General features: G+C 43.2%; 1 protein-coding gene across 2 annotated transcripts in view; it reads left to right on the forward strand.

Annotated features, from left to right (window-relative positions):
* Nucleotides 1–17,207: 17,207 nt before the first annotated feature.
* The window catches only part of RAPGEF5 (Rap guanine nucleotide exchange factor 5), a 224,282-nt gene continuing 217,111 nt past the window's right edge, over nucleotides 17,208–24,378 (forward strand). The window contains exon 1 of one of the 2 annotated variants that reach the window (XM_027075113.2): nucleotides 17,208–17,548. In XM_027075113.2, coding sequence (XP_026930914.2) covers nucleotides 17,318–17,548 — 231 coding nt within the window. In that variant the 5' untranslated portion in view covers nucleotides 17,208–17,317. The remainder of the gene's footprint in view (nucleotides 17,549–24,378) is intronic. The other variant, XM_027075114.2, reaches the window with a different exon arrangement.

Here is a 24,378-nt window from a genome sequence, read left to right on the forward strand (position 1 = left end):
AAATTTACACACTGACAAAACCCTGGAACAACAGTAACAATAATAAGAGCTGACCTCTATTGAGAGCTTTCTATGGGTCAGGTGCTGTGCTAAGCAAACTAGGCGTAGTAAGTGGTTGCTGTAGATTTGAGTATACTGTTATAGCAATGTAGCAGGTAAGGAAACTGCAGTATAGAGAGGAGACTCACACACTAGTAAAATGATGGTAAAGCTGTAGAGAGCCAAGATCCAAACACAGATGCTGTGAACTGTTTTAGTCCTCTTAATCACCATGATTCTCAGTCAAGTGACTGCCCAGCTGCCACAAGGACCAGGCAGGCAACTGAGAGAAATGAGGTGACCTGGTACAGGATGGCAAGGAGGGACAGGGTTGTGAATAAATGGAGAGAGCACGACCTGGGGAAAGAGAGTCAGGCAGGTGTGCAGGCTAGGGTGGTCAGGTCCATTTGATTTGTCCAGGGCAGCCACGAAGCTGGAGTACAATCAAGAAGTCTCCCGCTTTTAGGGGCGCCTGGGTGGCTCAGTCAGTTAAGCGTCCGACTTGGGCTCAGGTCATGATCTCACGGTTCATGAGTTTGAGCCCCACGTAGGGCTCTGTGCTGACAGCTCGGAGCCTGGAGCCCGCTTCGGATTCTGTGTCTCCCTCTCTCTACCCCTCCCCTGCTCATGCTCTGTCTCTCTCTGTCTCTCAGAAATAAATAAACATTAAAATTAAAAAAAAAAGAAGTCTCCCACTCTTAAAACGTTGGTACTTAATTTTATAACGGCAGCCTGCATGCCGACAGCAGACCCCTGCAGCTCATGCTGACCCCGCGTGCTGCCATCCTGCACCCCTGCTACACGGGCTCCCACAGCACAGTGTGTTGACTGAACATGCTTGCTCCCCAGTAGCAGCCTTCTGCGTGGAAGTGCTCCTGGACTCTGAGCTCTCGTCCTCTGTTCAACTTTCTGAGCTCATGCTGTGGAAGAGTGGAGAAAGAGTAGGTGACCCTGCCCAATTCAGTGCTCCGTACTGCAAGTTATTCAGCACAATTTCAACTGCACCCTTAAGTTTTCTTGTGTCCTCTTGGCCAGGACTGATGTCCTCTTGGCCTAAGTCCTCATGAGGCTTTGTACCTTCACTGGGTTGTGTTCTATCTCCCTCTTGCCTAGCACATTGTCTCCCATGTTTCTCTAGCGCAGTCAACCTCTTGGGACAAGTTCAAGGTCTTACTAATTATCCTACCTTCCCACCTTCCCCCAAGCCTGAGCTCAGTGCTTAAAAGTTAGCCTTTCAAATATTCACGGAAGTAATATAAAATTTGCAGTACAGGTGAAGATTGTCTTTGTATTCTATTAGCTAGGAGATTGGTTCAGTTGCTTTAATAAAGAACTAAAAATACAGTGACTTTGCCTCTTTAAGCTTGTTTTCTCATTTTTGAGATGGCAGTTAGTACCTACCCTACAAGAATCATTTAAGAGGTGTAGACTGCTTAGGACAGCACCTGCTGAATAGAGACCCCTGATAGAGGTCAGGTCCCACTGTTGTCGCGTAAGTTTCACAAATTGTACGTAGGATTGAAAACAAGTATTTACTAAACATTAGGGGTACCATTGCAAGTGGTCCTAACATCGTGGGTTAAGATCTAGAGGAACTTGTAAAAGGTGTCTTCCAACCTAAGACAAAACTTGAAGTCCCACATACACTTTTGTTAACTCTGATAGTTTGCTTGAACCTAGTTAACGCTATTTTCTATCTTAACAGAAATATGCACCAATCTAAAGGATGAATGTGTTAATTACTCTCTGTTCTGGCTTTTCTTCCCCCAAATTCATACACAAAGCCCTAGCCCCCAGGACTTCAGAGTGTGATTGTGTCTGGAGATTGGGGCTTTGAAGAGATACTTAAGACTAAATGAGATCCAATGGGTGGGACCTGATCCAATCTGGCTGGTGTCCTTATAAAAAGAGGAAATTTGGACATGCAAAGGGATACTGGGGATGCACTGGCACAGAGAAAGGATCCTCTGAAGACACAGGGAGAAAACAGCCATCTATAAGCCAAGGAGAGAGGCCTCAGGAGAAGCCTGCTGACACCTTGTTCTTGGACTTCTAGCCTCCAGATCTGTGAGAAAATAGATTTCTGTAGTGTTAGCCATCCAGTCTGTGACACTTTGTTATGGTGGCCTTAACAAACTAATACACGCTTGCTCCTTTGGATCTTTGCCTCTTTTCAGCCACGCAACTTCAGAAAATGGGAGATGGGCATCTGTTTGAAGTAGGTGGAGGAAAAAAAAATGTACTTTGGGGGAAAAGAGCATATTTGCCTAAAAACTCTGTCTCCTGGCCTAATATGTGGGGGATTTTCTGAGGAAGACCTCTGTGGCGGATCCTGTCCATCCCCCACCTATGTTCCCTCAGGCTTTGTCCCTGTGACACACACCAGCCAGACTTTAAAGTGCCTGCACCACATCTCTGTATGGAGGATTTATTTTGGTGCCCGAAACCTTCTCTATCAGTGCTCAGCGGACACTAGCAATGCCAGAGAATTGATGCCCGATGACGGATGGGAATGAGAGTATAAATACCCCAGCTCCCTCATCCTTAAATGGGATAACTCCAACAACTCTACGTTGGCTGCCAGAGTTCTCCAGCAGGATTAAGTTCCCTTAATCTTTCCTGATAACGCACCTTTTATTGGCTCCCTTCCTATCGCTGTTGAAGTTCTCCATTCTTTTACTCCATTATTCACTGGGGAGTGAATCTCCCAAGTAAATTCCATGCCCTAGAAGTCTTATTTCAGGGTGTGATTCAGAGTGTGATTTAGTTTAGCAGAACTCAAGACAGCCTGCTTTCTGGCTACCTGTGTGTGCGTATGAAACCTCCATACTTAAAGCTGCTGCTGCTGCAGTTTCTAATTTAATGAGCTGACACACTGCATTGGGTTCTTCCCAGGATAGGCAGTCTACCCACTGGTGAACTCTTGGAGCCTCCCCTTGCAGGGAGGGGTGCTCTCCAGTCCTGCCTTTGCAGTGTACATGCCTTTGCCTCAAGTCAACCACCCTGAGTTTTTTTCTTCCATAAACACAAAAGCCCAATCCTTTCGATGCTTATTGGCTTTTATTAGCTTGCACTCTTGCATCATATCTGTATGTTTGGTAGGTATGTTTGCATCAGCATTGTAAGATTTTAATAGATCGTCTTATAGCTAAGCCACGTATTTCCATATGGATGGCCTCGATAACTGCCCTGCAGTTTGGTTCATCCATAGCGGGTGGGGAGGTTGATTCTGAATAGGAGTTCAAGAGACTGTGACAGAAGCACACTTCTTAGGAACAAGGCAAGCCACCCTCGGTGAACAGTAAAGCTTCCGATAAACCACCAACCCTAAGGTTGTTTCTCTTTTACTTATGGGTTGATGGAAGGTATGTCACAAGGTTCAGGTCTCCTGAGCAACTACTCGGGACAATGCTAAGGAAACTCCACATTAAGTAACTTGCAGCATTCTGGGCTCCCTTAACCTTCTGCAAACGATTTGCACCCAACCCCATAGTTTTGGACTAAGGATGGCCCTGAGATAAGGCTGTTGATGAGTGTATTGGCAAAGCCTCACCTGACTATGCTTCTCAGGTATTTTGCCAGTGAGATCACTCATCTTTGCTACTTTGCTTCTATGTTTTGTCATAGAAGCTGGGTTTTGTCTTTGTTGTTGTCGTTGTTGGATCTTTTGTGAGTTTTTTATGTTAGTGATGAATCCTGAGAAACATTTCTGGCTTAAGGGATTTCCATGAAACATTCAGGGCTCTACCATCTCAGTGTTGAAGCAGCAGTCAGTGTTAGGTGGTCATCAGCACAGGACTCTAGGCCAGAACCACAGTTTTAAAGGGCTTTGGCTGACTCACTCCACGCATCTCAGACAACTTATTTACCTTCTGCGCATTTACCAGTAAAAAGGAAATTACAAAAGTGTGTGGTACTCTATTATTTTCCATCTAATTATCTAGAAAAACCTCCCCTATGATCTGATGAAAGTATTAAATAAAGAGAAGATTCCAAATAGGCTCTGAGTAAACCTACTAACTTGTGTAAATCCACCCATTACATTTAAATGGAGTTCCTTTGAAGTAGGTCATTCTGTAAAATGATGAGAGCCTTAATCCTGTCTTTAGTTTAAACATGTTCTGTAAGATAATTTCTCCTAGCAACCTGTTGGGGTATTAGGTTGGCCCTGATGCAAACAGAGTTAGCAATGAACTATGACACACAAAATCCCTTGTTTGGTTTCCCAGAATGTGCTTCCTAGAAGATAAAAATATTCTTGTTTCTTGTTTTGCTTTTGTAATGGGAAGGCAATTTATTAGACTGAAGAGTTGGCATTATCTTATTCTAGAGAAGGGCACTGGGCACCAAAACTGCTTTGGACAGCTCATCAAAAGCAGGTGTCCTCTTTCCCCAAATCTTCTCTCTCTCATCTCCCATTCCCATATCATCATTCTATTAGGTTTTGTTTCGATATGTCCAACTGCTCTTTTCCTCTCTCTTCATGCTTAGATTGTGAGTCATCACCTCACCCAGTGTCACTATGATACCTCCAAGCTGGCCTCCATGATGCTAATTCTCCATATTCCAGGCCACTCTGCCTCCTATTTCTTGGCTAACCATCCCTGCACATGCTCCCACCAGGTCCCTCCCCAACTCAGAAACCTGCCATCCTCCCTATGGCTTACAGTGCACCATCCAATGTCCTCTGCCTGACTTCTGCTGCTCTCTGCAATCTGCTGCCGCACACATCCCAGCGTACTTGCGTGTTTCACTACTCAACATGTTTTGCTTTTTCCACTTACCACGAGCAAGCCATGATCATTTCCAGGGCCAATGGGTATGGTCGTACAGCATGTACACTTTTGGACCCAAGGGCATTGTTCACATTGTTTATTACCTAAATGACAGCCCCTGGCATTGTGCATCATGCAATGTTCATCATTTCTATTTGCCTGGGTTGTTTTTTTTTTTTCTTAGGTTTAATTTATTTTGAGAGATAGTGTATGTGTGTAAGCGGGGCGGGGGGGGGCAGAGAGAGAGAAAGAGAGGGAGAGAGAGAGAGAGAGAGAGAAAGAGAGAGAGAGAGAGAGAGAATCCTAAGCAGGCTCCATGCTCAGCACAGAGCCCAACGTGGGGCTCCATCCCCAACCACGAGATTATGACCTGAGCCAAAATCAAGAGTTGGATGCCCAACTGACTGAGCCACCCAGGTGCCCCTGCCTGTTTTTTTTTCCTTCCCATTGCTTGCCACCCTTATCATCCTTCTCATCCTTCACAGTGTACCTTAGCAATGATGTCTGTTTTTAAAAAAATTTTAATGTCTATTTATTTCTGAGAGAGAGAAAGAGGGAGGGAGAGAGAGAGAGAGAGAGAGCATGAGTGGTGGAGGAGCAGAGAGTGAGGGAGACACAGAATCTGAAGCAGGCTCTAGGCTCTAAGCTGTCAGCACAGAGCCCCATGTGGGACTTGAACCCACAAACCACGAGATCATGACCTGAGCCAAAATCAGACGCTCAACCAACTGAGTCACCCAAGTGCCCACCCCCACTTTAAAAAAAAATTTTTTTAATGTTTATTTATTTTTGAAAGAGAGAGAGACAGAGCACGAGTGGGGAAGGGAGCAATGATGTCTTAACTATGCCAACTCTCATTCCTGTCCTTCTTTGAATTTCTAGAAATCATATAAACCTTTACCCCCAAAACAGATCCTAGTAAGAATACCGCTGCTACAGAGGGCATGAACCCTTTCTGATTCATCTTTCCATCTCTACAGCAGAATACAGTGGGGATTAGTGGCTATTGAATAGTTTCCTCTTTCTTCACATGTGACTGTTTTCACTCTCCCAGTTAGTTGCTGAGCCCCTTAAGGGAATGAATGCTGCCATCCACATATGTAGCTGGCATGGTGCTGAGCACAGGATTGGTAGTCTACAAACTGATTGTCTGATGCCTGGACATGGTCTGTGATTAAACCAGAAAAAAAAAAAAAAAAGAAAAGAACATCAAGGGTTGATATGTTTCTTTTTTTTTTTTTAAGGGATGATATGTTTCTTAAGGCAAAACCAGCATCATCTCTAGTTTGATTCCAGAGATATCTAATATGAACCAAAAATGTGATCTTGAAGCAGTAAGACCCTTTCCAGGAAGTTGTCGAAATTTTCCAGAGAGAAGAATGAATTCATCATTTTTTAACTAACAATAATAAAGGAGATTTCAAGCAAGGCAGCTTCAATTATTTAGAACAACAAGTTATTCAAGGTTATTAATATGCAAACTGAAAGGCAGAAAAGGTAGGAAAGCAACATGTCTGCCCTCTCGTTAGAGATTGAAATTTTATGAGGATTACCTGTTGTCATGGCAGAAAATTATCCTAAATACACATCCAATGGTAACTATGAGGAGTCGTAAATTCTCCAGTAAATGCTCCAGAAAACACAGCCACAAAATTCTGTCATCCCATCTGTCTTTTTCTTTTCATGGAGGATCTGTGCTGCCTCAGGAAGACAAATGCAAAACCAGAACAGAAAGTAAAGTTGTCTCCTGCAAATGCCTTCTCCCGGCCTTTTCTCCTCTAGCATTTACCTCTTCCTATCTGATCCTGTGATGATTGTCACGTCTGCAGGGTATTTTTAGGAGTCGAGCATAAACAGATGTGATGGATTTCCATTTGTTTTGCCCCTTTCCAAACCGCCTCCAATCCCTTCAAAGCATCTCTGTGCCAGGAGCTGTTGGTCTACGTCACACAGGCCCCCATGGTGTGTGAACCTTTGTTTGTTTTCAGGTTTATATGTTTTAGGGGTGGAGGGGCACCAATCTGTCCTAATTAGGTGCTCACTAAGAGAAGGAGCAAGCCTTTCAATCGTAGTTGATGCCTTTTGTGTAAACGGGCAGTTTACATCTCTGTTTTTGCTCTCTCTATACATGCTCACGTTTCAGAGGTCAGACTCTAATCCAAATGCCATAGGCTTTAGAGATGCTGTTACTAGATGACCTACTTTGAAAATCTGATGAAGCCTATGTCTCTTTCATCAGAAAAGTGCACGACATTTTTCATATAATTTCAGGAGGTTCCCTGCTGTTCTAAAGCCTATAGACCCCTGATCGAAAAGAACACTAAGGATAATCTCTGACACATCTGTCCTCCTGACTGTGCCAGCACCAATCTATGTACACAAAATAACTTGCTTGTTCTCCACACGGGTCTAATGAGGCAGGTCCTGTGTGTATCCTCATTTTACAAATGAGGAAACTGAGGCCAAAGATGTGGCCCGTGGAACTTCTTGGGACTGGTAAAGGCAGTGGGAGGATTTGAATCCAGCCAGCCTCTCCCCAGAGACCACCATACTACCCTGGCGCTCGTCTAGGACTCCTGAATTAGAAACCAAAAGGAAAGTTGATAAGTGAGTTATGAAGATAGAACACCCAATGCTTCCAAATCTTTCCTATGATTTCATGGAGTCTTAATTTCATGGTCTCTTCTAATGTCTACATCATAAATAGAGATCTAAAAATCACCTTGTTCACATATCTTGGGAATAATTATGAAAACTCCACAAACATTAAGGCTTATTGTCCCTCTGAGTGTCCTGCGTAAATAAATACGAAATTTTGCTATCATTGTGAATGGTATCTAAAAGAATGTTTCAAATCTACCTATTTGAAAAGTGAGACATTATCAGTTTTAATCTGGAATTATAAAATCACAGTTCCACACGATGTCCACCATGCACAGAGCACTACAATAAGGCATGGGGAATTTACCTGATACTCAGAAGGACTGACATCAGTCCTTAGGAATTTCACAGCCAAAGAGGAGTCAAGGGTAACAAATATGCAGATACTCTAGTAGACTGTGACCAAAAGTGGCTGGTCTTGAATGGACTGGAAAATTGAGTCGGATTCTCTCAGCCCTGACATTTCACCAGGAGTAAACAGAAACTTTATGACTAACAGCTTTCCCTACTTCTAAATCAATAGACATAAAACAGCACCTGTTAGGATTTAGCCAGCAGGTCCACTAATAGCAGTTATGAATTATTAACTCTTCAGTGTCTCAAAGCTGTCCTTTCCCTCCCAAGGGATCAGGTCATAGGGAGAGAATCAGAGGAGCATCACATTTTAATTTTTTAGGAATTACTTTTTTGTTTCTCTTACCAATATTACCTGTTTTAAGTAGGTTTATTTAAAAGTAAAGATTGATTTGCCTCCGAGTTTCTCTTTATCTGGGTTTGACATAAAGCTTTAGAATAGAAAAACAAATTTGGGGGGGTTGCCCAGAACACATTCACAACATTTGTGTGCTTGTAAAAATAAGTGTAAATTTCATGTTAATATCCAACAAATGTGTGTGTGTGTGTGTGTGTGTGTGTGTGTAGATGATTTGAATTAAATATTCATCGTGGAATTTTTTAGGCTAGACCAATTTTGAACACAGCATAGATGAGATTTATTAATGACAGCAGACAATTTACAAGATGTTTTTAAAAGCATTCTTTAGCCTTTATAACCACCCCACAGATTGGTTGTAACTATTATATACATTATAATTGGTTTTATTATCCCTTTTTTATAGATGAGGAAACAGGCTCAAAGAGGTGAAATGCTTGGCTAAGTTCACAGAGCTAATCAACCAATCAGTGATCACAGAGCTAATCAATTGATCAATCAATCAATGTGGGACATGACCTGGGTTTTAAAGTCCATGTTCAATGTTTATTCTACTATCCGACACCTGTATTCAGAATATAAAGGATGAGGAAGTTATATTTTGATGGCTGGCAGTCAAGAAGTTGCTTCAGGAATAACCAATCTAAAGCTTTAGAGTTTGCCAAGAGAGGAAATATGTGGGGAATGTTGGGGAAAATCCTAATTAGACCATTGTTTGTTCATCACATCATGCAGTCTCCCTGGAGTTCTGTGGGGATTGCACCTCCAGCCACATGGAGAGCTACAATTTAAGAGGCACTACGTTGTGTTAGATTCTTTATGTATCTTGTCTAATCTTTCCAACAACCTGGTGTTATAAGTATTACACAGCACGAAACATAGATACTGAAAGAGGCCAAGTAATTTAAGGCCACATAACTAGAGGATAGAAAAATCTGGGTTTAGATTCAGGCACATCTGATTCCAAAGCATGGGTCTCCCCATTTCAGCATCCAGGTCCCTACCATAGCTGCCTTTGAGGGAATCACTCTCTGTGTCAGGATAAAAGTGTTATTAACTCAATCAACGTACTTGGGCAGTGGGCAAAGCAGAAAGCTGTTCACATCTTCCTCCTTTCCTAATATTAAAGATAAATCCTTGTCTGACCATGCACCATAATAGCAGTCCTCAGGTTTTTTGGTTTTAGGATCCCTTTGCACTCTTAAATTATTGAGGACCCTAAGAGCTTTTGTTTATATGGGTTATATCTATGGATACTTACTATACTAAATCTCAAAGCAGCAACATTTTAAATATATATATATATATATATATATATATGTATATATATATGTGTATATATATATGTATATATATATGTGTATATATACACATATATATGTATATATATGTGTATATATATGTATATATATGTGTATATATATGTATATATATGTATATATGAATATATATGTATATATATGTATATATGTATATATATATGTATATATATATGTGTATATATATATATATATTTTTTTTTAATTTATCCATGTTGAGAAAGAGAGAGTGCCAGTGGAGGAGCGGGGGCAGAGAGACAGGGAGGAAGACAGAATCCTAAGCAGGCTCTGTGCTATCAGAGCTCAAGCTCAGGAACCTGAGACCATGACCTGAGCTGAAGTCAAGAGTCAGACGCTTAACCCACTGAGCCAGCCAGGTGCCCCAAAACAGCCAAATTTTAAAATATTAATTCATTTAATAATAAACTGATTATATATTATGACGGGCTTGATGAAAAATAACTTTTCAGAGCAAACAAAATTTAGTGAGAAGAGTGGCACTTGTTTACATGTTTGTTAATTTCTTTAAGGTCTCGCTTAATAGAAGTGGCTAGATTCTCATATCCGCTCCTGCATTCTGTTGGTTGCAACATCATGTCTGTAGGCTCTGGAAAATACCAACGTATACTCATGTAGAATAACAACAAAAAGGGCAAATAACATTTTAGAATTATTAATATAATAGTTTCCACCTTGTGGAATCCCCAACAGGGTCTTGTGGGGGCCCAGAGGTCTCCAGACCACACTTGGAGAATTGCTGCCCTACAACTGCTTCAGTACGCCCGCCACCCAGTGAAATAACTGAGTCCTTGGGTTGGAAGGAACATTACAGGCCATTGAGTCTAATCATCTGATGAAACGAAATCCCATGAAGTCTGGTCTCACCTTCCCATTTTGCAAAGATAAGGAATATTTCATGTTCGAAAGGACTTTAAATGGACAGAAGAGACTTTATTATAAGAAGAAACTTCTTTCCCTCTTTGGTCTTAGCTATGTATAGAATGCACCCAGTTTCTCTTCTACACACTCAAAATGTTTGAAAACAGCTACCTTACTGTCCCTTGAGTGCTGTTATCATCTTCAAGCTAAGGACCTTCTTTGTGTTTAAGAACTTTGGAGACATTTTTGCTCCTGCAGGAAACCCTAGCTCTTCCTAGTTTTTAGCCCCACACCTATATCTTTAATTTTTTTTTTTTGATGTTTATTTATCTTTGAAGGAGAGAGACAGAGCATGAGGGGGGAGGGGCAGAGAGAGAGGGAGACACAGAATCTGAAGCAGGCTCCAGGTTCTGAGATGTCAGCACAGACCCAACACGGGGCTTGAACCTGTAAACCACAAGATCATGACCTGAGCCAAAGTCAGAGGCTTAACCGACTGAGCCACCCAGGCGCCCCCACATCTATATCTTTAGAAGCCAATTTGAGCTCATACAATGTCGCCAGAAACCTCTAAAGCAGATTTTCTTATGGCTTATTCTGTAGTTGGCTTGGATCAATGCTACAAATGCTTAATATTCACAAGCAGGAAGCAACATATTCTCAACAGTCTTTGTCTTGTGGTTGGGCACGGTCTTCGACACACAGTTTCCTTTCTGGCTCCCTTCTGTCATCCTAGTCCAGGCTCTGCTTTCTCCAACACGTCATTTCATCTGTCCCTCCTCTTCTACCCCCACAGAAAGGCAGTGTTTTCTGCGCAGAACTTTAAAGTGTGCAAACAGCTTTACAAACATCAGCTCGTTTAATTAGCACAGACACTGTGCACAGAATGCACCCATGCAAATAGCATAAGGAAAACACCAAAGTTTCCATCAACTCAATTTTATGGATTATCATTTTAATACTTCATGCCCGGGATCCTGTAACCTGCTTTGCCGGCTGCCCAGCTTTCCGCATCTCCCTATTCTGAAGCACTTCACATACTGATGCTAAAATCATCTTCCTTCTCTGCTGATCTGAACATGCCACCATCTGGAGTCCATTTATAGCCTCCCCTCACCCTTGGGATAATGCATTTTCCTGCGACCTCTGCATCTGCTAAGACCTCTGTCTGGCTTTCTTCTACTTAGGATGGCAGTGTTTAGCTAATCATGATTTTGTTTATTCACTTGTTCATCCAGCAGTCACTCATGTGTGCATTCATTAACTTAGCATCTACTATGTGCTAGGCACTGCTGTAGACATTAGAGGGGAATGCAAAGATGGGTCCCTTCTGCCCTCAAGGACTTTGTAACCTCACATAGGTCTTCTATGTAAACATTTAATTCAAATATAGGACAGATATTCAGACAGACTGTTATAGGAGAGGTGGTAAAAGTAGACTCATAGTTGTAGGTAAGCCCTTACAGTTAACTGAGTGAGGAAGGATTAATTCCAAATGGGAAGAGCAGAAAAGGCTTCTAGGAGGAGGTTTTGTTTGATCTGTGTAAGGCTTCCGTAAGCAGAGCAGGGATGCTGGGACAAGACTGGCGTGCCTTTCTAGCTGTCTACTGGTCAAGTTAGGTCTCTTACTGGCCTCTTCCTCTGTCTTCTTGAGCATTTGATCACAAATAATTTTTTTTTCAAAAGTGTCCAAAGTACCAAAAGTCCTGGTAAACTTGCACACCTGACTTTACAGAAAGAAATTTCCAAGATGATAATAGTAAGTGGCATATGAAAGGACATAAATAGATTTTGTTTCAAGATTATGAGTATAATGAACGGAAGAAGAACTTACAATGGCACCCGTCTTTATGAGCCAGTCTCTGGCTAGAGCCACCAATGCAAATACTGTAAGGAAAATGTCTAATTCACAAGGGAAATACTTGTGTGCAATGCACTACAAAAATAATAGCGCAGCATCACACAGGTTTGTCATGAACAGTCTGACAGCATATAGTTCTATTTATGATTCTTGAAAACTAAAATAAAGTAAGGCTTAATATTTTTAGTTTTGAAACAGGTTTCATAATTTTGCTATATTTCTCCCAATTGCATATTCATTCCTTAAGAAAACATAAAAATAGTGTTAGTATCAAGCACACTAACAGTTATATCCGGACTTCTCAGTAGAGGCAGTACGGGCAGTACTGGGTTACTTGTGCAAGACCTGGCTTCGGAGCTCCCACTGCTCAACCTTGGCCTTTGGGAAGGTCAGGTTCAACCCATTTTGATCATTACATAGTAAAGTGTTGGCAGGCCTCCACAGGGAGACAAAATTGTATTTAGGTTTTCTAATTTTTGAGAGCTGGTAAGCAATGCAAAATATCTTAAATGGAGGAAAAATTAAACACAGGAGATGCTGGGAAGGGATGAACTCCAAGGAAGACTCATCAAAGTCCTAATAGCAATGGTGTTAGGAGACTTATTAGCATGACATGCCTTTTGTACATTTGTGAGGAGACAAGCAGGTGCACAGGGTGTGGAGGAGCACAAGAGAAAGCTCAGTCAATAGATACTGTCCTTGGTATTCCTGGTAATCATATGGGACCACAAACATTAAAGAAGGAAAAGCCACAAGAATCATTACTCCCAATTTCATGCAACTGGAAATGGAAAGTCATCTGCTGCGTGTTCTCCAAGGGCCCAGCTTAGGAAGGGGAAAACTGTCTCTGCTCCTCCTCTGTGCCCTGAGCACCTTGGGTTAGCTCCGCTCTTTACTATCAGATTTGTTAGTACACTGACACTGGCTTATCTATCTTTCCCGCCTCTCTCTTGAGCTCACCCTCTGCCTGCTGGCCAGATTTTCACTCGGGTGCCTCCTAGTTTAGTCACTTAAACGGCCGTGATAAACGAAATCCTCAAAACCAGCTCCTCCCACTTCCCTGACTTTTCTAAATCCAGAGCCACTTAAAAGATTTGTTTTAAATAGGTGTACAGTCACATGGTTTTAAAAAACAAAAACCATAAAAACTTATACGTGAAAAATCTCCCTTCTTTCCTTTCCCCGTGTAGCCAACTCTGATCACTTGTGAGAAATTTCAAGTTTCTTCACATCTACAAATGTGAATGTAAATTTCCTTCCTTTGTATTCACAAGGGAATAGTATGTTCTTCATGTTTTTCGGAACCATGTGTCTGGTCATCTAATGTGTCGCAAATACCTCTCAACTTAGTGGCTTCAAACAATTTATTATTGTCTGCCATAGTTCGGTGGGTTGATTGGGCTCAGCCTGGGTAGTTCTTGCTTTCTCTTCTTACATACCTGTGGTTGCAGGCAGATGCTGGCTTCTACAAAGATGGCCTGAAGGCTCTGCTCGACTGGTGTCGGAAATGGCTTCCAAATGGCCAGCTACTGATGCAGGTTGTTGGATGGGACCTCGGCTGCCAGACCACCTCCGCACGGTCTCTCCAGGTGGCTTGGGCTTCTCACGGCAAGGAGCTGGGTTCTGAGTGGGAGCACCCCAAGAGTGAGCATTCCAGGCCCATTAAGGGCTGCTTACAGAACTGGCACTGTTACCTCTGCTGTACTCTATTGGCCAAAGTAGTCACAGGGTTAGGCCGGGATAAAGGGGATGGGGTGATAAACCCTGTCTTGTCATGGGGGAGTGGAAAGATCATACTGCAGAAAAGATCTTGGGGGATATGAGGTCCTGAGTTGGTCATCTTTGTAGAATACTATCTGTAACACCACCTGAAGTACTTTTCTACTCCTCCTAACATATGTTAGGCCTGAGGATCTTTCTTTGCAATGTCTGACATCTAACCTCCCCCGTGTCTACCGGCCCCACTAATTCAGACCCTCATCTCTTTGTAGCCAGTTAAATGTCTCTTCCTGGTCTCCCATTTCCCCTCCCTGCAAATAGCCAATAACACTTGTTTTCTTACATAGATATTTCCATAAACTTTAGCTTTGATGATTGTCATTCTCCTAAGTAAAAATTGGCTTTGGTACCTGAGCAGCTCCGTTTGACCTGGGTTATGTCGGCATGTATAGGATTTACATGTTTTTGAAAAAACGTCCAGGGGCATCTAGATGACACAGTTGGTTAAGTGTCTGACTTCGGCTCAGGTCATGATCTCATGGTTTGTGAGTCTGAGCCCTGCATCAGGCTCGCTGTTGTCAGTGCTAAGCCTGCTTCGGATACTCTGTCCCCTGTCTCTGTCTCTCTGCCCCTCCCCAACTCACATGGGTGCGCTTTCTCTCTCTCTCTCTCTCTCTCAAAAATAAACATTAGAAACATAATAAATAACAAACTTCCAATATTGCAAAATTGGAAGATTTTCTGTAAAAATCCAGATTAAGCTCCTTTTGAAAAACTGGGTTCTCATATGTGAAAAAATTCAATTCTTCAACTAGCATGCTCTAGGCACTGAACAAAAGGGAAAAAAAGTCCAGACCCTTGTAAAATTGACATTTTTGTGGTGGACAGACACTAGACAAAATGAATAAGTAAAATACATAAAATCTTGGATGGCAGTAAGCTCTGTGGAGGGTTAGAAGGAGACAGAAGAGTGAATGGGAAGGGCTATAATTTTAAATCACATGGTCATGGAAGGCCTCACTGAAATGGAGATATTAAAAAAAAATTAAGGAATATGTAAAGGGAAACATGGAATTCTAGAAACTTGCTTTCCAATAGAGTAGCCCAGAGCCATATGTGGCTAACTAAATATATATTAATTTAAATTAAACTATTGTCTGCCTATACTATGGCTGTATGGCAATCGACAATTATCACCTTACCCCAAGCCAACTTTCCAAAGGCTCTTCTGGATATTGAGTTTTAGACTCTTGATCAATGCCATACAATCATGGGATAAAGTCTAAACTCCTTGGTCTTACATTGAGAAGCTATGTAAAAGAATGTGAAGACCAAGAAACTGGGATACAGAACACATGTGTTCTATTTTGGAGCAGAGTAGATTTATGGTGTGATTCAAAATGTATTACTAGGGGTGGTCTGGCATAAGCCATCACAGAGTTCTGTTGACCAAAAGTCTCCTGGAGGACCTCTACTGGGCCGGGACTAAAGGTCTAGTGGAACTTTAGCTGGTGTTTTAGGAGGAAATTTGGAGTATGGCGTGGTATTCTGGGGCTCAAGACAATGATCACCAAATGGAACTGACATATTTAAACATTATATAAACTGGTACTGTTTTGTATGATATACAAGGGGGAATTTCCACCTGGAATAAGTATATGTGATAGGTATTTGGAAACTGAAATGGAATCTTAGTTTATTGCAGAGATCTTTCCAGTAGACACACACAACCTAAGGTCACAGCATTTAAGCCTTTCTGCAGTGTCTGACCAGTATCCATTCTGATATTTTTTCCTGCTTCTCCATTACGCTATCTCTCTCTCTCTCACTAGTATGACATATTCAGTGACCAATAGGTTCTGTGTCATTCGACCTTGGTGTTTTTCTCATGTTTTTCCTCCTTCCCTGAAGGATCCTCACCCTCCTTTCTGCATGATTGAATCTTCTACACTCGGCATTATGGCACAGCTGAAACTCCCTTCATTGACTTTTCTTTGCCCGTCCCAACCCAGAAACATTTCTCGCTTCTGTGGCCTGGAATGCTCATTATCCACACTCACTTGGCAATTACTAAGAGTACAAGGCAATATCTTTGTTTTTCTATATGTTTTTCTATTCCTGGGCAAAATCATAAGTTCCTCGTGGGCAGAGATCACAGGTTATTCTTTTTTTTTCTAATGTGGCCGTGTTTCCCTATACATTTGCCAGGCATCTACCATGTGAGGGGCTGAGGGTACAGTGGTAAACCAACTAAGAGCCCTGACCTTATTTGTCATTTTTTTTTTTAACATGAATAAACTTATTCAATTCTTAAAGTCTTGGGCAAAGATGGGGACCCCAGCGTCCTCCTTTTCAGGAGTAAAAGCCCTAGCTGGCCCTCGTTGAAGATAGACTCAGTGGGGATGTGAGGATTCACAGCCATCTGGATTTTAAGGCCTTGCTGGAATAGTTTCATTCCAGATGCTCTACTATTCCTAGCTCCTGGAATGATGTAAACAGTGATTCACACCATGGTAGGCCTATACAGTTTACCAAGCACACTCATCACATGCATCAGGCTTTCAGGGAAGGTCAGGTTCCAACATGTTAACTGAGATTCACCTTCAGGTCACCAGACTTGCATCTATTTGCTAAACACCTATCATGGCCAACAAAAGTTTTCTCCTTTATTCTTCAGTGATGAATGTGCCCAAGAGAGGACAGTGTGGGGGCAATGGTGTTTAACTTGTAGCAGAATAGAGAGCCTATTTTGAAGTTCTTTAGCAAAAACTGTTTGGAGGAATGGCGATTATGATTTGGGTCTAGGCTGTGAAAAAAGCAAGGAGGGGCTGGAGGAGGGAGGAGTGTCCCAGACTTCCCAGTTCACATGGCCGAAGTCCAAATCAACCCTGGCTGCTAGGTAAAAGGCAGGGAAGGGGGACCTTTCAGCCTAAAGGTAATTGGGGGGTGGGGTGGGATGGGCAGTAGAGTGGGTTTGGTGGAGGGTTCTGGGAATCCGCACCTGTGGATGAGCGGGTGCCCAAGGTGTCCCACCCTCTTCCTCTAGGGTTCGGGGAGTGGCTGAGGGGGCCAGGCCGCGGAAGGAGGTTAGCGGCGCGGGGCGGGGTGGGGGGGGAAGGGAGGGGTGAGGGGGGCGGGACGGGGCGGGGCCCGGCGCACCTGGGCGGGGAGGGGGAGGTGCGCGGGGCCGAGCCTGCCGGGGGCCGCGGCGCGCGCCAATGGGCAGCGGCTGGCAGCGCGCCCCGCGCCCGAGCCGCAGTCGCGCCCTCTCGCTGCCTGGCGAAGGCGCGGACGGCGCGCGGAGGCGAGCGCGGGGGAGACGAGCTGCCGGCGCCACAGCCGCCGTCAGGGCATGAGGATGGCCGTGGGCTCCGTCAAGATGCAGCCGCCGTGCGAGAGCCCGGCCCTGGCCGCGGCGGCGGCGGCCGTGGCGGCGGACGGCGCCCTGCGCCGCAGCCCCAGCGCCCGCGAGCAGGAGCGCGAGCAGCCGCCGGCGCCGCCACGACCGCGGCTGAGGGACCTGCCGGCACTGCTGCGGAGCGGGCTCACGCTGCGGAGGAAGCGGAGCGCCGCCGGGGCCCGGGTGAGTGGCGCGGACCGGCCGGGCCCCAGTGGGCACGGGCGGCGCGCACGTGGAGCCCGCGCCCACCCTCCCGGGCCGCAGAGGGGACATCTGGAAGTTGGGGAGGTGGCGGACGGGGCGCCCTCGTGCAGGGTCCGGGGACGACGGGGTCGTGGGGTGACCCCCGGCGAGCGACGGCTGCCCCTTCCCCTACTTGCACCTGACTTAACCCAGGGGCACCTGGATTTCGAGCGGCGGACCGTGGGTATCGCCGGAAAAAGGGCGGTTGGCGTCTCCCCTGAGGGGAAGCTGCAGGTGTCCCGTACCCAACTGTCGGCCAGCCCTGTCCCGACAGCAAGCCTCAGGCCCCACAAATGGGAGCCCAGTTTGCTGGAGGTGTGAGACGTGGGAGCATGTCCGGGACGCCCCGTGGCAAGCTCTGGGCATCGGGACTCTGGCCGCCGCCGCCGCCACCGGCGAGGTGGAGGCACACGAGTTGGAAGTTCCCCGGGCGAGCTTCCATCTCAGGGGTTCTGGAGACTCCAGCACTTAGTATTTGGTGACGCCCCCTTGAGCAGAGGGGTGCACGCCCCTCAGAATCTTAAATATTGACTTCCTGATGGTGTGTTCAGATATGATTTCCTGGTGAAGGAGTGTCCCTGGTTGTGCATCTAAGTGCATTTAATGGCCTGAACGGGTCGGGCATGTTTTGTTAGTTAAGAAAAGCAGGGCAGCCTGATGATTTTCTCCTGGGATCTTTCACAAGCCACTCAGGAGGCCCTGATGGGGCCTCGGGCCAAGGGTCTGACTTACTGAGGTTTCCCTGCCCACCAGGGCTTTAGGGCAACTTTGGTAGGTTCTACTCAGTTCTTTAGGGTTTGTCGCTGTTAAGGAGGCTTTACCGAGAAGCTGCAACAGTGTAGTTTGGGAAGGAGAGTGGTGGTGCTGTAATAAACTGAATCTTGGTTGTCTGCTTTAAAAGGAGACCTTACTGGAAGACTTTTAGCTCTTGCAAAGACAGGTTTGTGGAAACGTGAGAGTTGGGGAGAAACATTTTGTTTTGGTGTGGCTTCTTTGGCAAGGAAGGATCTGAATTGGTGTAGGTCTTCAGCCTGTCCAGGTTGTGTTCCTCGTTTCTAAAGCATTTTCCTTCTAGTGTAGGGGATATCTGTATGTGATCTACCTCAGTAGGATATTCAGAGGACCAGCTGAATGTAGGACATCTTAAAGTCCATGACTAGTGGAGTCGAGGAATTGCCCACAAGTGACCTTAACGTGGGACATACGGGATTGTCTGCAAAGAAAGCAAGGAAATGTGTCCCAGAGACGTGGTAGCTGAATAAATGCAAGAACCAGAGTTATAGACTTTGCGGGAATCTAGGGAAAAGTAGGTCAAATCGTGTTCCTATTATCCTTGACAGATACTTTTTCATGGCACAGAATACTGAAGACATGAGGGCAGCCAGGCAATCTGTGACGGGAATTGCTGAAGGTTCCTGTATAAATAGATCTGTGTGCTCATCTGCATAAGGCCTTGTGTTTCTTGTTGCCTGGGATGATGTTGTATGCCTTGCCAACATATATATTTACTCTTCGTAATTATTCTGAATGTGGTTATTTCCAATAATATATACTTCATTAACCCTTCTTTGATCCCAATGCTGTATTGCTTTTGGATATTCCAAACACATTTCCTAAGTGCATGGCTAGTTTCTTACTGGGGAAAGATTGTCAAATTTTCCCATGTTGAAAACCCATACTTTTCAACTATTTCCCCTTCCTTTGGCTTTGGAGCCATCTTTGTGATTTTGGAACCTTCCCTAACAAAGAGATAAGACGGAATTTGAAAGAAAAAAAAAGCAGGTGAACTACATACCTGCATCAGTCTGTTCAGGCTGCTGTAACAAAATCCCATAGACTGGGTGGCTTAAACAACAGAAATTTATTTTCTCACTGTTCTGGAGGCTGGATAGTCCAAGGTCAAGGTGCCAGCAGATTTGGTTTCTGGTGAGAGCTCTCTTCCTGGCTTGCTTTCTTGCTGTGCCCTCACATGGCCATTCCTCTGTGTACATGGATGGAAGGAGAGATCTGTCTCTCTCTTCCTTTTCTTATAAGTCTACTAATTCCATCATGGAAGCTCCACCCACATGACCTAGTCTACTTCTGAATACCTCCCAAAGGCTCTACCTCTAAATACGATCACGGTAGGGAGTACGGCTTCAACATATGAATTTTGAAGGAACACAGACATTCAGTCCATAACAGAAAGTATATGTAGGAAAGAGAAAAACAGAGGAGATATGTACCAAAGCAGTTAGTGACTTGTGAGCATCTGGGGTCATCTGGTTAGCTCTTTAGTTAAAGCAGTGATGCTCATGGAACAAATCATGGCTTAGATCCTTTGGTGGACTTAAAATTTTGTATTCTATGGCCTGTACCTCCAGATTACTGCTGAGTGATTGTAGGCACAAATTAACACAAATTCATTACCACTGGATGTTAAAAAAGGCAGTTCTAGGTATTACACAAGTTGGTAAGAAAGTTTGCAATTTCTGTATTGACCAAGATTTGATTTAGGAATACCTGTGGTACGTGTCCATGCTGCCGTGGGCCCTCACAAATCTGGACAATCTGACATCAACTGTCATCAAGTAAGCTCTTTGTAGGTTGTGTTGCCCAACCCAGGTGCCTGGTAGGCTGTCTCTTACTGGGAAAAATTATGCTGACATTTGGTTAATATTGCAGAACTCCTGTGTTTCTTGGTTCAGTCATTTCTGATCATATTGAATACCAACTGATTAAGACTCTGCTAAGTGGAGAATGTCTAAATTTTCCTTTGTGGGAGGACCCTGCCTACCTCCTAAAATCAGTAGTAAAATAAGGCACAGCTTGAATTCCCACCAAAACCCTTTAGTCATTTTTAAAAATTGTGTTATGGAGATTATGAGAAATAGTATGATAAATACCCAGCCTTCAACAGTTATTAACATTTTGTCAGTCTTGTTTCATTTATTTCTCTTCCCCAGTTTTCTCATGGGGGCTAGCCCATTTTATTTTATTATTAAGTTTATTTATTTATTTTGGGGGGAGAAGGGCAGAAAGAGAGGGAGAGAGAGAATCCCAAGCAGGCTCTGTGCTGTCAGTGCAGAGGCTGATGTGGGCCTTGAACTCATGAGCTGTGAGATCCTGACCTAACCTGAAATCAAGAGTCAGACCTTTAACTGACTGAGCCACCCAGGCACCCCTAGGGATGGTGTATTTTTAAGCTAAATCCTAAACATCCTGTTATCTTACTTATAAATGTGTCAGTATACATTTCTGATAAGGACTTCTTTTTTCTTGAAACAACGACCAAACAAACAAACAAACAAACAAACCCAAAGACTTTTATGCCTTTTTCTCACCTAAATATATTAACAGTGATTTCCTAATACTATTCCCATAGTCACATATTCTGAAAGATGTATTTTTACTTATGATTTGTTGGACTCAGGAACTAAACACAGTCCACACATTACATTAGGTTGTTAGGTTTTTAAATCTATTTTATTTTATAATAGTCCCCCTTCCCTTCTTTTTGATTTGATGGAGAGAAAGAGCACAGATCTGGTAGCATGATCTGTTTTCTGGGCCAATTTCTCACTGGTGTCATTTAGCTTGTTTCTCTCCTCCCCGTGTCTCCTGTAATATGGTAGTTGGATGTAGAGGCCTGATTACATTTAGATTCAAAGGCAAGCATCCTTCGTAGGTGGTGCTTTGTAAATTCTGTTGTATTATAATCACAAGACACATGATGTCTGAATCTCTCTCTCTCTGAGATGTTAAGGTTGATTAGTGGGTTCAGGTAGAGTCAACTTCCCTTTCACCTAATGATCTTAGCATCCATAGATGGTTGTAGCCTAGATCCATTTCATTAGAGATTACAAAAGGGTGATGATCTGAATCTATCACTTCTCTTGCATTTATTAATTGGTATTCTGTCTGTAAAGAACTTAACCCTCATAAGCTGTATGGGTCTCCTGAAATTCAAGTTGTGTGGGGAAGACAAGGAAAGCTCATTTTTTTTTCCTTTTATCAATTTTCTGAGTAATGATTTGGTGCCCTAACAGTCTCTCATGATCAATGAGTTCTTTTTTAAGTGTCGCTAAGAACTTGTGGACCTCAATGTATTTGTTTCAGTCCATTGCAGTCAATATTCTTTTTGACCCTTAATTTGTCTTTATCTGTTGTATACTTTTTACAAGGCCCCAGTAGTCTCTGATAACCTTTCTTGCTTTCTGGCACAAGATATGCTAAACTTACCTTGTCCATTTCCTGCTTCAGATCTGAAATCAGCCATTTTCCCAAAGGGCTCTAATTTTTGGTTGACAGCTGTTCGTTCCCCCCACCCTTTGCCTCTCTTAGTGGTTGCAGTATTTTTTACCTTGGTTTTAGGCCTTCCATCTTAAGTTTTTGTTTCTTCTTAAATTCTTCTCATCAGGCTGCTTCTAAAGACTGTCATTTTCTCCCTCTAATAAAATAGCTGGTAACTACCATTCCCTTTTTCTATATATACTGTCAAATTGCTGGGACTGACTTATTTCGGGCTTTGGCGGCTGTGATCTTTTCTGCAGCGTTCTACCTCTTTCATCTCCTCGGAATCTGTTTCATTTACAGCAGGCAGAATGATTCACCAATTGTGCCAAATTGACTGTTCACCAAACAGTGACAGTCGGCCTTCGGATTATTAGACTTCTCTCCGCTGATTTCTTCTCACTCAGGCAGAGTCCCTGTGGCATGGCAGGTGCTCTTGAAACTTGGGAAAGTGGAAGAACAGCTAGTGGCTCTCTGCATGAGGTTCTCTTTTCATTTGGAGTCTCGACCCAGATGATTCCCTCTCAAAAAAGGAACAAGGTAGCCCATTTCCTTTGTCCAAGCTGCAGTGTTTTAGGTGTGATTTAACACCCTCCTCTGCTGGAAATAAGACCTTGTTGACTGAGAAACATGTACTGCTTCAAGTTGTACCAGTATGCCTGAATTATAGTCCTTTTGTACACACACCTTACAGGCAAAGCATGTAATTTTAATTTGTTCTTTGTATTTAAATTAAAATCAGTGGCTGACATTTCATAGCACTTAATTATGCGCCATGCATGTTCTGATACAAACTTCAATCCTCATAACAAGCCTGTGAGTTAGCTGCTATTGTTTGCATTCTACAGATGAGGAAACTGGAACATAGATGTAACTTGCCCAAGAATGTGGGGGCTGAAGGAGGTTTGAACCTAGCCAGTCTGGTTCCATAGTCCCTGCTCTGAATTGTCTCTCTGGTTTTCCTCAAATGCACTGAGGACAAAGGGTCTATTTTAGTCTAAACTAATTAGCCTACAGTACCTGTTGATATTACCTTACAACTTGGAGAGTGGTCAGTAAATGCTGTTGATAATGCCAGCCGTTAATCTTTCTTTCTTTGAGCACTCTGAGGCTTGTGATAGACGTACTGGGTGTGGGGGCAGGAAGGGAGGGGAAATATTGTTGAATGGCTACGAATATTGACTAGAATTAAAAGTAGCGTTCAGTGTGTCATAAGCAAAAATCACCCAGGCCCACCTTGATCAAGGCCAATACAAAAATTTGTGAATTCGCTCGCTTACTCTTTTCTTATCTGCTTATGGTAGCCTGTTAGAGATAAGGGCCATTAAGGAAGGCATGCATTTTCCAGGGAAGGTGAGTCAGATCAGATAGGAGGGACATTTGATGATCTTATTTGAGAAACATTGACTTCTTACAGCTCGAACCTTGATAATATAAAACAGTGTGGACATGGCTACAAATAAAGTGAAACTCCACAAATGCCACCTCTAAAAATGAAAAAAGAAAAGAAATTATAGATTCATTTATTCTACTTGAATTTCATGTAAATTCTAGTAAAGGACCTCAGTGGCAAGTTAATGCCCTATTTACTTCCTTTCTCTCTCCTCTGACCCCTGGCATTGGCTTCGGTTGCAAAATTAGATCCCAAGGAAAGAACATGCGCAATGGCTTCAGAAGCTGGGTTTGGATTTCAGTGCCATCATTTTGTAGCCTTCCGTGAGTTATTCTTGGAGCTCTCCAAGCCTCCATTCTTCCTCTAGAATGATGCGTATCATGGACCAGGTTTTCAGAGAATAGAGACAATGTATGGAAAATTTGGGGTATGTTGGAACTTAAATTTTTCCTTCCCCAGCCGGATGCTTATTCTGGACAAATTGACATTCATAGACATTTATAGGAGTCTGGTAACAAAAATTTTTTGCTTTCGCATGCAATGTCAGATTCCATGTTTTTTAAAAACATGATATCCTAACATTTAGTGAATATCTTAGGTGTTATCTAAATACTGGTACCATAACAAAATATCCTCAGCTTCACATTTGCACTGTTTCTTAAATTGACTTGGCAGTAATTGGTAACTTGTGTAGCTGAAAATAGATGGAAAGGTGGGAGATAAGTCACTGGTGATGACTTTGAGTACTTGTGATTTTTTTTTTTTTGCCTTAATGTTGCATAACAACCTTTATTAGGAACACTGATAATCCCAGTAATGGTATGCAATCTGGAAGTAGTTTGTGAGAAGTTAGAAAGTTTCATGCAAAAGCAAAATAGTTGAAATCAATGACTTAATTTTTTGTGGTGAGTTGTTATTGTGATAAATTATTCATAAATGGATGTGGAAAAGGGATGGTCTGCAGACACCGCTGTGAATACTGGCACATCTTTATCAGATTAAACTTCAATAGTCTCTTAAAGGGAGGAAGTGTTTTCACCTATGAGGAAACTATAGTCCAGAGAGGTTAAGTAACTTTCCCATGGCCACTCAGCTAGAAAGTAGT

The sequence above is a fragment of the Acinonyx jubatus genome, chromosome A2, assembly GCF_027475565.1.
Source record: "Acinonyx jubatus isolate Ajub_Pintada_27869175 chromosome A2, VMU_Ajub_asm_v1.0, whole genome shotgun sequence".
NCBI lineage: Eukaryota > Metazoa > Chordata > Mammalia > Carnivora > Felidae > Acinonyx > Acinonyx jubatus.